Source organism: Hippocampus bargibanti, linkage group LG13 (genome assembly GCF_051943395.1).
Source record: "Hippocampus bargibanti isolate YZ-2025 linkage group LG13, ASM5194339v1, whole genome shotgun sequence".
Taxonomy (NCBI): Eukaryota; Metazoa; Chordata; class Actinopteri; order Syngnathiformes; family Syngnathidae; genus Hippocampus; species Hippocampus bargibanti.
The window spans coordinates 13,240,349-13,254,366 of NC_142746.1; the positions used below are offsets into that span (position 1 = coordinate 13,240,349).

A 14,018-nucleotide genomic window follows, 5' to 3' on the forward strand; every position below is an offset into this window, starting at 1 on the left:
TACTCAAAAAGGATAACACAAAACTTTGTTTGGAAAAACTGACCTTCATGCCTGGAAGCCCAGCTGGTCCAGGAGGACAAACACAAGGTTTTTCAGTTGGCTGAGCATAATATGGACTGTTGGAGCACTGCCGGAGCAAAAAAGGATAATCAGAATCAGAATCAGAATCATCTTTATTGCCAAGTATGTAGAACACACAAGGAATTTGTTTCCGGTAGAACACGCTGCACGAGTATCGTCGTCAAAAAAAACTGCTAAGTGGCACTATACAGTTCCATTTTGGCTACTGTTGAAAGAGTTCAAAGAGTTCAAAGAGTTAATGGCTTGGGGGAAGAAGCTGTTTAAATGTCTGCTGGATTTGGTGCGCATGGATCGGTAGCGCCTGCCTGAGGGGAGTAGCTGGAAAAGGTGGTGGGCAGGGTGCGGAGGGTCCAGTAGGATTTTCCACGCCCTAGTTTGGATTCTTGCAGTGTGCAAGTCCTCGAGAGTGGGTAGGGCGGTGCCAATGATTTTTTCCGCCGTCCTAACTGTCCGTTGAAGTCGGATTTTGTCCATTTTTGTGGCGGCCCCGAACCAAACGGTGATGGAAGAACACAGGATATATTCATATTTATTATTATTATTATTATTATTATTATTATTATTATTATTATTATTATTATTATTAATAATAATAATAATAATAAAATAAACTAAATAATAATATTTATTATTATTATTATTATTTAGTTTTTTAATCTCATATATTCAGATTTATATTTATGTTTACATCACACCTGTTATCAAATTGTAGTCGAGCTATATTGCCAAAATTAAGATTGCCAATAAAAGGGGTGGGCTCACTCTTGTATCATGCCTTTTGGTACATTGTGTGTGTTTATATTATTGATTTTATATTATTGTTTTTACATTCCATTAAATTCAATATTTATTTGTTGTAACAATCTAATGTTGACATCAGTGCAATGCCAATGTTTTATTTCTGCAATCACCATATATGTAGAATGTTCTGTTAAAAGTGCAAAAGTGTGATAAGTGTAAAATTGAACTCCTGATTCCACCATAGAAATGTTTTTTTGCAAAGTTGATTGAGAATTTTAGTTACAAGACAATGAGAAGTGATTGGCAAAAAAAGGAAAGTTTAGGCTTCTGAAATTGTCACCCCTAGTAATGCAGCAAGAATGCCTCCAAACAAAAACAAAATAGTTATAATAATTTACAAAATGTGCTTCCATAAGATTTTCTACTGGGTAGACGTATCTATGACATGGCGTGATGATTAAGTATGGGATGGCAAAATCATTTCACACTAAATGTGCAGTCAACTGATGGTAAAATTGAGTGCGAGTGGAAACAGATGTGGAATCCCAGAGCTAGAAGAAGGCGAAAAAAAAATATTTCTGTTGCATTTGGGAAGAAATATGACAAACGCCAACCTCATGAGAATCTTGTACGTACCACTCCTGGTACTTCACATGCAGTCTCGCGGTTGTTCTGCTCAGGGTCACAGTAGATTCGCAGCTTCTGAATTTCAAACTGTACAATTTTGGGCACAAACTACAATTACAAAGGTGATATGAATATAAACAACAGCAAAACATTTGTGCCTTAAATGCCACTAATGCCTTTTAATTGCTTTAAAACTGCAGTGTTACCTCGGCTTACGAACGCTTTAGCTCACGAAATTTTCACCTTATGAACATTACATTCGTGGGAATTTAATCTTGGCATACAAACTAGTTTTCGGCGGACGAACCAAACCACACAGCGCCACAGTGGCTGGTGGACTAGTTTTCCACCCCCCCCCCTTCCTTTCAGTGCGGACGTGGTTTGTTATCGAGTGGAGTACTTTTGCTATTATGGGACAGAAAAAGACCCCACCACAGGCTAGTGTTAAGCCGAAGAGGACACAAAAGAAAATTACGGTCGAACTGAAGAAGGAGATCATCGAAAAAGACGAACGAGATGTGAGTTTGTGTGACATAGCGCCCCAGTACCAGTATGTTAAGTCGATCATTGCTACATGTGGTTAAGGGAGTTTCTGTGTTGTCTAAGGAACGGTCTCAGCCAATAGAAGAGGTTGAAAAACTTCTGTTGATTTGGATTAATGAAAAGCAGCTAGCAGGGGACTGTGTGAGTGAGGGTATTATCGCCGAGAAAGCACAACAACTTCAGTCGGGTATCATTAAAAGGCAACTACATCAACGACCATCACAGAGGTCAATAAAATGATTTTATTAGATAGTAATGGATGAGAAGGTTTCTTCAGCCGTCATCTGTACAAAAGTGAAGGTTTCGGACGTTTCGCCTCCTATCCAAGAGGCTTCGTCAGCGAACTAAAGTCTGACTGTTGTATCGCCCCATTTATATATCCTAATGGACATGGTGGCGCCGGACACATCAGATAGGTCCCTACTCTCAGGTTGGGGGGGGCAGGAACCCTCCCTGTGGCCCCACTGATTGTTCCTAGGAGCAATCAGTAGGAATTAGGAACAATCAGTGGGGCCACAGGGAGGGTTCCCCTGCCCCCCCCCAACCTGAGAGTAGGGACCTATCATAGCTGTGTCCGGCGCCACCATGTCTGGACATTAGGGATATATAAATGGGGCCGATACGACCAGTCAGACTTTAGTTCGCTGACGAAGCCTCTTGGATAGGAGGCGAAACGTCCGAAACCTTCACTTCTGTACAGATGACGGCTGAAGAAACCTTCTCATCGATGGACCACTCCTGTACGACTGAGAGCTTACACAGACGTTAGATAGTAATGTTTATATTTTTAATTACAATACAATGGCACAGTTATTAGACATAAAATAATGTATATTTTGTGTAGTTTTAAGGCTTATTTAGTAGAAAATTATAGTTTTTTGGCGACCTGGGAACGGATTATTCTCATTTTTAATGGTTTCTTATGGGAAATAAATGTTTGGCAGACAAACCAATTAAGTTCGTAAGCCGAGGTATCAATGTACCATTAAAAAAATTATATATATTAAAAAAATCCTAGTCTCACCCACCATGGGTGGTGTCTGTCCCCCATTTCAGCTCGGGTCCTCTACCAGAGGCCAGGAAGCTTGAGGGTTCTGCGCAGTATCCGTGCTGTTCCCAGCACTGCGCTTTTCTGGACCGAGATGTCCGATGTTGTTCCCGGGATCTGTTGCAACCACTCGTCGAGTTTGGGGGTCACTGCCCCGAGTGCTCCGACCACCACAGGCACGACTGTCACCTTGACCTTCCAGGCTCTCTCCAGCTCCTCTCTGAGCCCTTGGTATTTCTCGATTTTCTCATGTTCCTTCTTTCTGATGTTTCCATCACTCGGGACCGCTACATCCACGACAACGGCTTTCCTTTCCCCTTTATCTATGACCACGATATTTGGTTGGTTGGCCATTACCATCTTGTCAGTCTGTATCTGGAAGTTCCACAGGATCTTTGCTCGGTCATTCTCCACCACCTTGGGAGGTGTTTCCCATTTTGACCTTGGGGTTTCCAGTCCATACTGCGCACAGATGTTTCGGTAGACTATGCCAGCCACCTGGTTATGGCGCTCCATGTAGGCTTTCCCTGCCAGCATCTTACACCCTGCAGTTATGTGTTGGATTGTCTAAGGTGCCTCTTTGCACAACCTACACCTTGGGTCTTGTCTGGTGTGGTATATCTCTGCATCTATGGCTCTGGTGTTCAGGGCCTGCTCTTGGGCAGCCAGGATGAGTGCCTCTGTGCTGTCATTTAGGCCAGCCCTCTCTAGCCACTGATAGGACTTCTTGAGATCAGCCACTTCTGCTATGGTTCGGTGGTACATCCCGTGTAGGGGCTTTTCTTCCCATGATTGTCCCTCATCCAGCACCTCATCCTCTGTTCCCCATTGACTGAGACATTCTCTGAGTACATCATCCGTTGGAGCCTTCTCTTTGATGTATTCATGGATTACGGCTTGTGTACAGTTTCAGGGTGCTGGACTTGGGATGGAACCCTCCGTGCATGGTGAGGAGTTTTCGGGTCTTAACATCCGTGGTCTGAATCTCTTCCTTTGGCCACCTTATTATTCCTGCAGGGTATCTGATCACTGGCAGGGCATAACTGTTTATTGCCTGGGTCTTGTTCTTGCCATTGAGCTGGCTTCTGAGGACTTGCCTCACCCGCTGGAGGTATTTGGTCATAGCCGCTTTCCTTGTTGCTAGTTCGAGGTTGCCATTGGCCTGTGGTATACCGAGGTACTTGTAGCTGTTTTCAATGTCTGCTATTGTTCCTTCAGGGAGTGAGACCCCTTCAGTGTGGACTACCTTGCCCCTCTTAGTCACCATCTGACTACATTTCTCCAGCCCGAATGACATTCCGATATCACTGCTGTAGATCCTGGTTGTGTGGATCAGGGAGTCTATGTCCCTTTCGCGCTTAGCATACAGCTTTATGTCATCCATGTAGAGGAGGTGACTGATCGTAGCTCCATTTCTGAGCCGGTATCCATAGCCTGTCTTGGCGATAATCTGGCTGAGGGGGTTCAGTCCTATGCAGAACAGCAGTGGGGAGAGTGCATCACCTTGATATATGCCACATTTGATGGACACTTGCGTTAGTGGCTTGCCATTGGCTTCAAGTGTGGTTTTCCACATCCTCATCGAGTTTGCAACGAAGGCTCTCAGGGTCCTGTTGACCTTATACAACTCCAAGCATTCAGTGATCCATGTGTGTGGCATCGAGTCATATGCTTTCTTGTAATCAATCCAGGCTGTGCACAGGTTGGTATGTCGGGACCTGCAGTCTTGAGTGACTGTTCTGTCAACCAGCAGCTGATGTTTGGCACCTCTAGTATCTCTACTAATGCCTTTCTGTGCTTTGCTCATGTATTGATCCATGTTTCCACTTATCTTAGCCGCAATGATGCCTGACATGAGCTTCCATGTTGTGGAGAGACAGGTTATTGGCCGATAGTTGGAAGGAACTGCACCCTTTGAGGAATCCTTCATTATCAGGATTGTTCGCCCTTCGGTTAGCCATCCTGGGTGAGTCCCATCCATCAGCAACTGGTTTATTTGTGCTTTTAGGCGCTCGTGGAGAGCTGTGAGTTTCTTTAGCCAGTAGGTGTGGACCATATCCGGGCCTGGTGCCGTCCAGTTTTTCATACCTGAGACTCTTCCTTGTATATCTGCCGCTGTGATGGTAACTGGGTTCTGTTTAGGGAGGTTGCTGTGCTCCTCTTTCAGAGTCACCAGCCATTGTGCACTGCTGTTATGTGCGACTTCCTTCTCCCATATGCCTTTCCAGTATCTTTCAGTTTCCAGCCTTGGAGGGTCTGCTCTGCTGTTAGAACCCTGCCACTGAGCGTACACGTTCGCAGGTTGTGTTGCGAACAGCCTGTTTATTCTTCTGGCCTCATTCTCTTTCGTGTACTTCTTTAGGCAACTGGACAAGGCCTGGAGCCTTTGTTTGGTATATATATATATATATATATATATATATATATATATATATATATATATATATATATATATATATATATATATATATATATATATATATATATATATATATATATATATCGACAGTGGGGGTGCACCAACAATAGAGGGCACCAGGTGTCATGAAGGCGAGAGTATCATCTATGCATCCGTTTTCCTTGCAACGGAAGTGGATTAAGTTGATAGATGCTGCTGTTTTTGTGAGCAAATGAATTCCCAAGAAGTTTAGCTGGACTGAAGAAAAGTGCCAATATTGGTAGCTAATTACAGTTGGCAGGGTAAAATATACAGTAAGCATTTACTTGCACAGTGTAGGTACAATGTTTATTCAAGTGGAGGCAACATTTACAGAAATACAGCATACTCTCCAAAGCACCGACAATGATGTCTTTGCGACTTCAAAAAGGAACGAAGGACCCGTCACTTCATCCGTCACTATTTTTTGAGGGTTTGTGGTAAATTGGCCCCAGAATGTTTCCATTCAAGCAGAAAGCTTTCTATTTATTTTGAGTGCGTCATGACAACAGCGACTTATATATTTGGATGATTTGACGGCTAAATAACTGAGAATGTTAAGTACTATTAGAGAAGTATAGAGTGTTTTTACTGCAGTAATCACAGTCGTAGCTCCTGCCACATTGTGTGAACACTATAGTAGTTTACATTAAGTATGTATCACAAGGTTTGAAATTAAAGCTGTTACATAATGACACTAGAGGTTTATCAACATAGCACCGACTGAAGAACATTTTGTGTCAAAGCATTTCTTTAACCAGAAGGAAATAATTTCCCATTGATCAAAGTGCACTTTAAGAAAATGTTCAGACTATATTCCACAATACATGTAAACAATATTAGAGTACTTACTGGTGCTGTTGTTTCCTTACTGACATATTTCCCAACTTGAGTTTTTCCATTGATAAAAATGCCAACAGGAGGCTCCAATGTCAGTGTTTCCATTTCCAGGTCATCCACGTAAAGAGTGACGTCTTCTTCCGTGACCAGCAGTCGAAGTTGGTGCCATTTCTCATCAAACAATTTCTTTGGGCAGAAAACGAATGTGAAATTGAAAACTAATTATACATTGTATACATGCATCTTACAACATGAAAAAAATTACTGGTCGAATATGAATACACTATACAGCAACCGTGACCATTGTCATATATATTTATGGAACAGTCATTGCAAATTTCAATGTTGTTATCATGTGAAGTTCCCTTTTGTTTTGTATTCTTAGTACAGCATATCAATGTTCCCACTTATAGGGCAAGGGCCCTACTTGTTTTTTTGAGATGAATCACCTCACCTTATTTTTGATAGCAAAAGCATGTGACATTCTGACAAATAATTAGGAGTGGGAATCAGAGTAACATGAAATGCTAGCATGAGATTTGTCCAGAGGCAACAATAATCACAATGAAATAATATTAATTATCACTTCATTGTTGATTATCTGAGGCAAAGCATCCTTCAGACACACCTTTTTTTCTTCTTGCACATTAAGCTTATACAATAATCAAACATTTAAAATAAGTGGGTTTTATCATTACCGGTAACTATATATATATATATATATATATATATATATATATATATATATATATATATATTGAAAACAGCGACAAGTACCTCGGTATACAACAGGCCAATGACAACCTCGAACTAGCAACAAGGACAGCGGCTACGACCAAATACCTCCAGCGGGTGAGGCAAGTCCTCAGAAGCCAGCTCAATGGCAAGAACAAGACACGGGCAATAAACAGCAAGCCCTGCCAGTGATCAGATACCTTGCAAGAATAATAAGGTGGCCATGCATGGAGGGATCCATCCCAAGTCCAGCACCCTGAGAGGTACACAAGCCGTAAGGAAGGAGGCCGGGGACTAGTGAGTGTGGGAGCCACTGTCCAGGATGAAACATCCAAGCTCAATGAATACATCAAAGAGAAGGCTCCAACGGATGATGTACTCAGAGAATGTCTCAGACAATGGGGAACAGAAGATGAGGTGCTGGAAGAGGGACAATCATGGGAAGAAAAGCCCCTATACGGGATGTACCACCGAACTATAATTGAAGTGGCTGATCTCAAGAAGTCCTATCAGTGGCTAGAGAGGGCTGGCCTAAAGGACAGCACAGAGGCATTCATCCTGGCTGCTCAAGAGCAGTCCCTGAACACTAGAGCCATAGAGGCACGGATATACCACACCAGGCAAGAGCCAAGGTGTAGGTTGTGCAAAGAGGCACCTGAGGCAATCCAACACATACTGCAGGGTGTAAGATGCTGGCAGGGAAAGCCTACATGGAGCGCCATAACCAGGTGGCTGGCATCGTCTACCGAAACATCTGTGCGGAGTATGGACTGGAAAGCCCAAGGTCTAAATGGGAAACACCTCCCAAGGTAGTAGAATGACCGAGCAAAGATCCTGTGGGACTTCCAGATACAGACTGACAAGATGGTAATGGCCAACCAACCAGATATCGTGGTCATAGATAAAGGGCAAAGGAAAGCCGTTGTCATGGGTGTAGATTTGAGAAATACCAAGGGCTTAGAGAGGAGCTGGAGAGAGCTTGGAAGGTAAAGGTGACAGTCGTGCCTGTGGTGGTCGGAGCACTCGGGGCAGTGACCCCCAAACTCAACGAGTGGTTGCAACAGATCCCGGGAATAACATTGGATATCTCGTTCCAGAAAAAGCGCAGTGCTGGGAACAGCACGGATACTGTGCAGAACCCTCAATAGAGCTTCCTGGCCTCTGGTAGAGGACCCGAGCTAAAATGGGGGACAGGCACCACCCATGGGGGGTGAGAGGAGGAGTTTATATATAAGATAGCTCCATCTTGTGGATGTATAATGGAACCACAGCCACTATCGTAGATACTACTGTATTCTATGCACATTATAATGCGGTGCACTCTATACATGAAAATATTGTTAAATGCGCCATTCATTGAAAGTACCTTATCGTGCGGAAAATATGGGGTCGTTTGCCAATCCCTCATACACACATACCATTGCTGTTTTCTGTGAAAATGTAACTGTTTGCGTTCCAGTTTGTGAGTGACTGGTTGTGGTGAACTGAACAGTGCCATCAAGTCCATTTAGGGTCACTGCCATTTGAGGTCTATCGTCACGCGTTTGGATCCTCCACAGATCCCACTCCTCCAATGCCACCGAACCTTTGTATCTCAGAGTGGCAACAAACACATACGATGGTGGGAGGCCATCGGGGAAAAGTGACCTGAAACAATAAATTACCTCAGCTTTGAAAGTAGAAATATATTGCAGAAATAAATATAAAAATCCAACCTTGTAGTTTCACTCAAATCAATACGAGATGTCACCTCGTAGGCCTTCGTGCCATGATATGTTCCTTTTGTTTTCTTGACTTTTTTGGCAAAATTTAAATGGTATAGGATGTCAAATCCTTTCTCATCTCTGGAATCAATAGGTATTCTCACAGGACAAACAGTCTCTGAAAAAAAAAAGAAAAGCACAGTGTATACAGGTATTGTGATTTTCTCCTTGGGCTTGCTTAGGTTTCCTCAGAGTGATCTGTTTCTCATCCATAAACCAAGAAGATGACTCTTACGTCAATGGAAGATTATATTGTGACCATGAATAACTATTGGTCTAATAAGGACATGTGATATAGAATGTCAATGGGTGGATGGATTGCTATTAGCTACTTGGAGCCAAGTGCTGCACTTCCTTTTGGCCCAAGTTGCTTGACAATGAATTACACGCAGTCATCGATTATTATCAATAATTATATATCACTCACAATGACTATTAGTATAATAACCGAATAAAATCTCAGCCAAGATGTTTTGCCTTTTCAGCAAAACATTTACAGGACAACCGACGTCTCCGGACAAGTTGTGTCCATAATTTGTAAAATGGCTTCAAATGACTTCTACTGAGCGTATTTTACAAAGATTCCACCGCATATAGCTATATTTTACGTTTTAAGACTCGCGCTACATATTCCGGAAGTCTTGTTTTTCAGTTGGTGACGAGTCCGTACGTGACGTCACTGAAGGAACTCCCCTGACCGAAAAAAGGACACATTGTAGCAGTCCTTCCACGACATCAATATATTTTGCTGTACCTGTTTGCTCTGAAAACGTCATATTGCACCAAAAAGAGCCAGAAGAGGGCGACCAAGCTCCATGTAAGGAATTTATCAGCCTGTGGAAACGGGCTGATTAATTCCTCACATGGAGATTGGTCGCCATTTTCTGCCTCTTTTTGGGTGAGACATTTCCCCCCAATGTTGCCTTAAAATAGCACGGAATAAATTCTTTAATCGATTGCAAACATGTATGCTTTCCTCTTCAGAACTATTTGAATCATATTCATAACTGGATGTGTAAAAAGAAAGCATATTCTCTCAATCTGAAGCCATTGTTTTGATTCTCCAGCAATGCAAGACGTCTCTGCGTAACGTCACGAACTGGGGGCGGGACTTTCTGAAAATGCCAAATTCGTAGCTCAATTTTTTGCAGATTTTGGACACTTTAAGTCATTTTTATTGGTGTTTTGGATTTGAATAAAAATATCATACTGCGTGTTTTGGGTATTTTAGATGCTATAAAACGTTTTTCTGATGTCAGTTAGGAAACAAAAAAGTGACGTTGGTTGTCCTTTAACTGTGCAAGCGGTCCTTAAATAAGCAGTTTCTTACCTTCACACAATTTTTGTCGAATGACTTGTATGATCCTGGAAATACCTTTGTAGTCCTCCACAGAGAAAACGTAAGTTGAAAAAGGTTGGTTTGCAATGGCTCTCAACTGTTCCTCCTCCGTCTCTGACCCTACACCAATTGCAAACAATATGACTCCTTTTTTTCTCGCAGCCTCGGCTGCCTTGTAAACCTCATCTTGAGACTTCCCATCGGTGAGGACGACTGCAATTCGGGATACACCCATCGGGCCACGCTCAGAGAGCCCAAACAGTTTGTGTGTGGCAAACTCAATGGCTGTTCCCGTCCTCGTATTTCCTCCCATATACTCGATGGATTGTATTGCTCTGATCAGGTCTTTGTTTGTAGAATACTTCCCAAGAGGTATTTCTAAAATAGGATCATCGGTGTACTGGACTACACCAATTTGGGTAAATTTATGTCCAATTTGGAAGTTTTTGGTTATGTTTACAAGCCACCGCTTTACTAGTTCAAAGTTGACGTCTTCAACACTCCAAGAACCGTCGACAATGAAGACCAAGTCACCCGGCGCAGTCCTACAACCTGACCAACAAAGAAAGAAAGAATTGGCTCATTTGGCGTATTGGCTACATGAAGACAACTAGCAAAGACACTGAGGGAAGGTCAAGAAAGAATATCTACTTACTTCTTAAGTCTTCATCTTGTGCTGCGTTAAGCCAATGTAGAAGCATGAAACACATGCATCTTAAGATACAAGGCATGGATGTGGCGTTGTAACCCATATTTTAGCCACACTCACTGCCAGTTGCATGCACCTGTAGAGGAAAGGGGAAAATGTAATATCAGATGGTTTGAAGGCAAACCGAGCCAGCTTTTTAGATTTCCCGTTTTGCATTGTCATTTCCCAGCCACATGTGTATGGTACCAATTGATGCAGTACGTTGCCTTGAAATGGACCCACTCGGTAGTTTCAGAGATCACCACCAGAGTTTAGTAAGCGCAAATATCAACCGTAATTTGCTTCTGACATTGGCACATATTAGCGCATTCCAATGCCAAGTCACATCCCTGTTGTAATTTTGAAAGAGTCAGTAATATTGTAATATGACAACACAATCTGTAAAATACATGTACTGTATTTTTCACACCATAAGGCATTTTGGAATATAAGGTGCACTTTCACTGAATGGTAATCACCATTTTAAAATGGTTATCATGTATCGTGGGTACCACATTAAAAGGTGCATAGTATACAAGCTACAATAGTGGCTGTGGTTGCGTTATGTATCCACTACAATATAGTACATTACAATATAATACATATTGATTTATATAGCGCTTTAGCAACAGCTGAAGCTGTAACAAAGCGCTTAACATGGACCACTTAATGGTAAAAAATAAAGAAGTCACAAAGATAGTAGAAAGCACCAGGGAGTAATACCAAGATCAAGTCTTAATCATACTGAGTCAAATGCCAAAGAGTACATGTGAGTTTCGAGATGGGTATTAAAGATGGGTAGCGAGGCGGCTTGTCGAATGTTCAGTCGCAGGTCATTCTAGAGAGTGGGACCAGCAACGAAAAAGGCTCGATCCCCTCTGAGCCTCCGTTTAGTTTTTGGCACATCTAATAATGTCTTGTCAGCAGACCAGAGGCGTCGGGAAGGTGTGTCGAGGTGGATGAGCTCTGAGAGGTAAGGAGGAGCGAGGCCATTTAAAGATTAGAAGACAAATAATAAGATCTTGAAAATAACCCTAAAATATATAGGGAGGCAGTGAAGGGATGCCAAAGTAGGAGTTATGTTCTCCCTCATATGAGTACCAGTTAAGAGGCGTGTAGCAGCATTCTGACCCAGCTGGAGACGCTTCATGGAGGATTGACTGACTAAAAGTAAAGCACATTACAGTTATCAAGCCGAGATGTGAAAAGGGCATGAATTACTGCTTCTTACTACTAACTACTGTACAAGGCGCTAGGCAAATACAATACAATACAATACAAAACATAGCTTGATTTATATCAAGTATTCACAACTGCTGCAACTGTAACAATGTGTTCTGAATATTGATCCACATGGAAGGCATATTGGATTATAAAGGTGCACTTTTGCAAAACTGTAACACTTTTAGGTGCACTACAGTGTGGGAAATGCGGTACTAGATTTTGGAAGCTACTTGTCCAATGTTGATAGCAAATACTGTAATCACAATTACTGTATTTTGCTGACAACTGACCAAGAGAAAGACTGGGGGTGACTTCAACTCAAGTTTCTGACTTGCCATTGACTTCAGAGCTACCCCAATCCAGTTTCTCAGCTCTCAACACATTAGCACACAAAAGCATTTTCCTTTCGGACTTTGTACAGCACATCTTCACATGACTCTCTCCGCCTTCCTAAACGAATACTAAACTTCGAAACCACAATTACCCTTGAGCTAATACCCACTGTTTCCTATGGGATTCTCTTTAAAACACGCTTTGTTCAAGATCCAGAATTGACCCCAAATTGTCTGGCCTCAGCGTGGTTGGAAGAGGCAGGCTTGAGCTTGGCAAACTTGTTCATGAACATGCGTAAATGGGAGTACTCAACATTAACGCATCATCAATGTGCGGTAATCAATGATAATGATCACCATTTATCATACCAATAATCTAGATGATCAGAAAACTTGGAATGTTGTGGAATGTGACAAATATGACAAAGAGCAGCATGGTGACAGCCTGGGAATGGCTGTGAGACAACGGGAACGCTAACAACATGCATCGTTACTAAATATTAAATGGAAATGAGCTGTTTTTGTCCTTTAAAAGTTTTTGCCCCATTCATGTTTTATAAATTACGGACTCAAATGTCACCAATTTCACCACATTTAAGAATACAATTAAAACGCCATGTTTCCAAGACAATAAACGTTAAAGCCAGACCTGTGATCTTTCTGTGTTTTTGGTATTTTTTCACACCACATTTTAACATCATAATTATATGATTATGGCATTTAGCTGCTGTGCAGAGTCTCTCTGAAATCCAGGAAATGACTGTCGGAGTTCAGCATGACTTATATTACAATAGGGAACTTGTCTAAAAATAGAATGTGTTTTCCAACTCGACATTAATCAGCATCATCTCTTGAAGCATTTGTTGAAGCAGCAAGCAAAGTGTTTTGATATAAAACTATTGGCCTTGCACATCACTCAGCGGTAATTACGAAAGATGCAATTTCAACTTCACTGTACATGCTACAACAAGATTGAAGACAATGTGTATTTATTATGACATTCAACCTCATGAAAGGAGAGATGCAATGTCATACGCAAGCTGATGAATGAGTGCAGGCGGGCCGACAGCAGACATTCGATCATCAAACTAATTTCTGCGGTCGCCCTAAGAGATGATGTCTTCAAACACGTGGGACTGAGAAACTGCTGACAAGCTTTAAAGGAAACACTTGCAAATGAGGACCAGATATTGTGCAATACACTGAAAAAAGCAGAGCTCCTGGAACAGATCCCATTTTCATACAAATGGAAATAGTATCAATTTCATTTCAAATAATGACACATCAAGACGAAACTGAATAGGAGCTGAGATTTCTCTGTTAGCCAATCCAGTTCATCTATTTGTGTTCAACAAAGATAGATTCCAGGATCAACATGACACGGTTTTTCCACGATGCTCACTCAGCACTAAAGAGGACACACTTGAACATGTTTCAAGTGGTTGTGAAAGCCATTTTAGTCAGAGTTTTCCCCACTAGAGATTTCGGGGGAGACTGCTGGAAAACCCCCTAATTGGCAACGTGCACCTTGGATGACTTTCCCCTCCTACGACTTTCCCCAAACACGATGTTTCGACATATCTGTTCAAACCTTGTAAATTCATTTACACAAATACATTT

The 14,018-nt window shown here is 42.0% G+C and overlaps 1 protein-coding gene across 4 annotated transcripts in view; it reads right to left on the reverse strand.

Moving 5' to 3' along the window:
* Nucleotides 1-14,018, reverse strand: part of col21a1 (collagen, type XXI, alpha 1) — a 31,024-nt gene that overhangs the window by 15,067 nt on the left and 1,939 nt on the right. For all 4 annotated transcript variants that reach the window (XR_016116916.1, XM_089012214.1, XM_089012213.1 and 1 more), the window contains exons 2-8: nucleotides 10,810-10,939; nucleotides 10,146-10,706; nucleotides 8,768-8,933; nucleotides 8,471-8,699; nucleotides 6,330-6,503; nucleotides 1,459-1,536; nucleotides 44-127 (exon numbers count right to left, since the gene is read on the reverse strand). Coding sequence is in view for 3 of the 4 variants with exons in the window: in XM_089012214.1 (XP_088868340.1) it covers nucleotides 44-127; nucleotides 1,459-1,536; nucleotides 6,330-6,503; nucleotides 8,471-8,699; nucleotides 8,768-8,933; nucleotides 10,146-10,706; nucleotides 10,810-10,906 (1,389 nt within the window). In the remaining variant the exon portion in view is untranslated. The remainder of the gene's footprint in view (nucleotides 1-43; nucleotides 128-1,458; nucleotides 1,537-6,329; nucleotides 6,504-8,470; nucleotides 8,700-8,767; nucleotides 8,934-10,145; nucleotides 10,707-10,809; nucleotides 10,940-14,018) is intronic.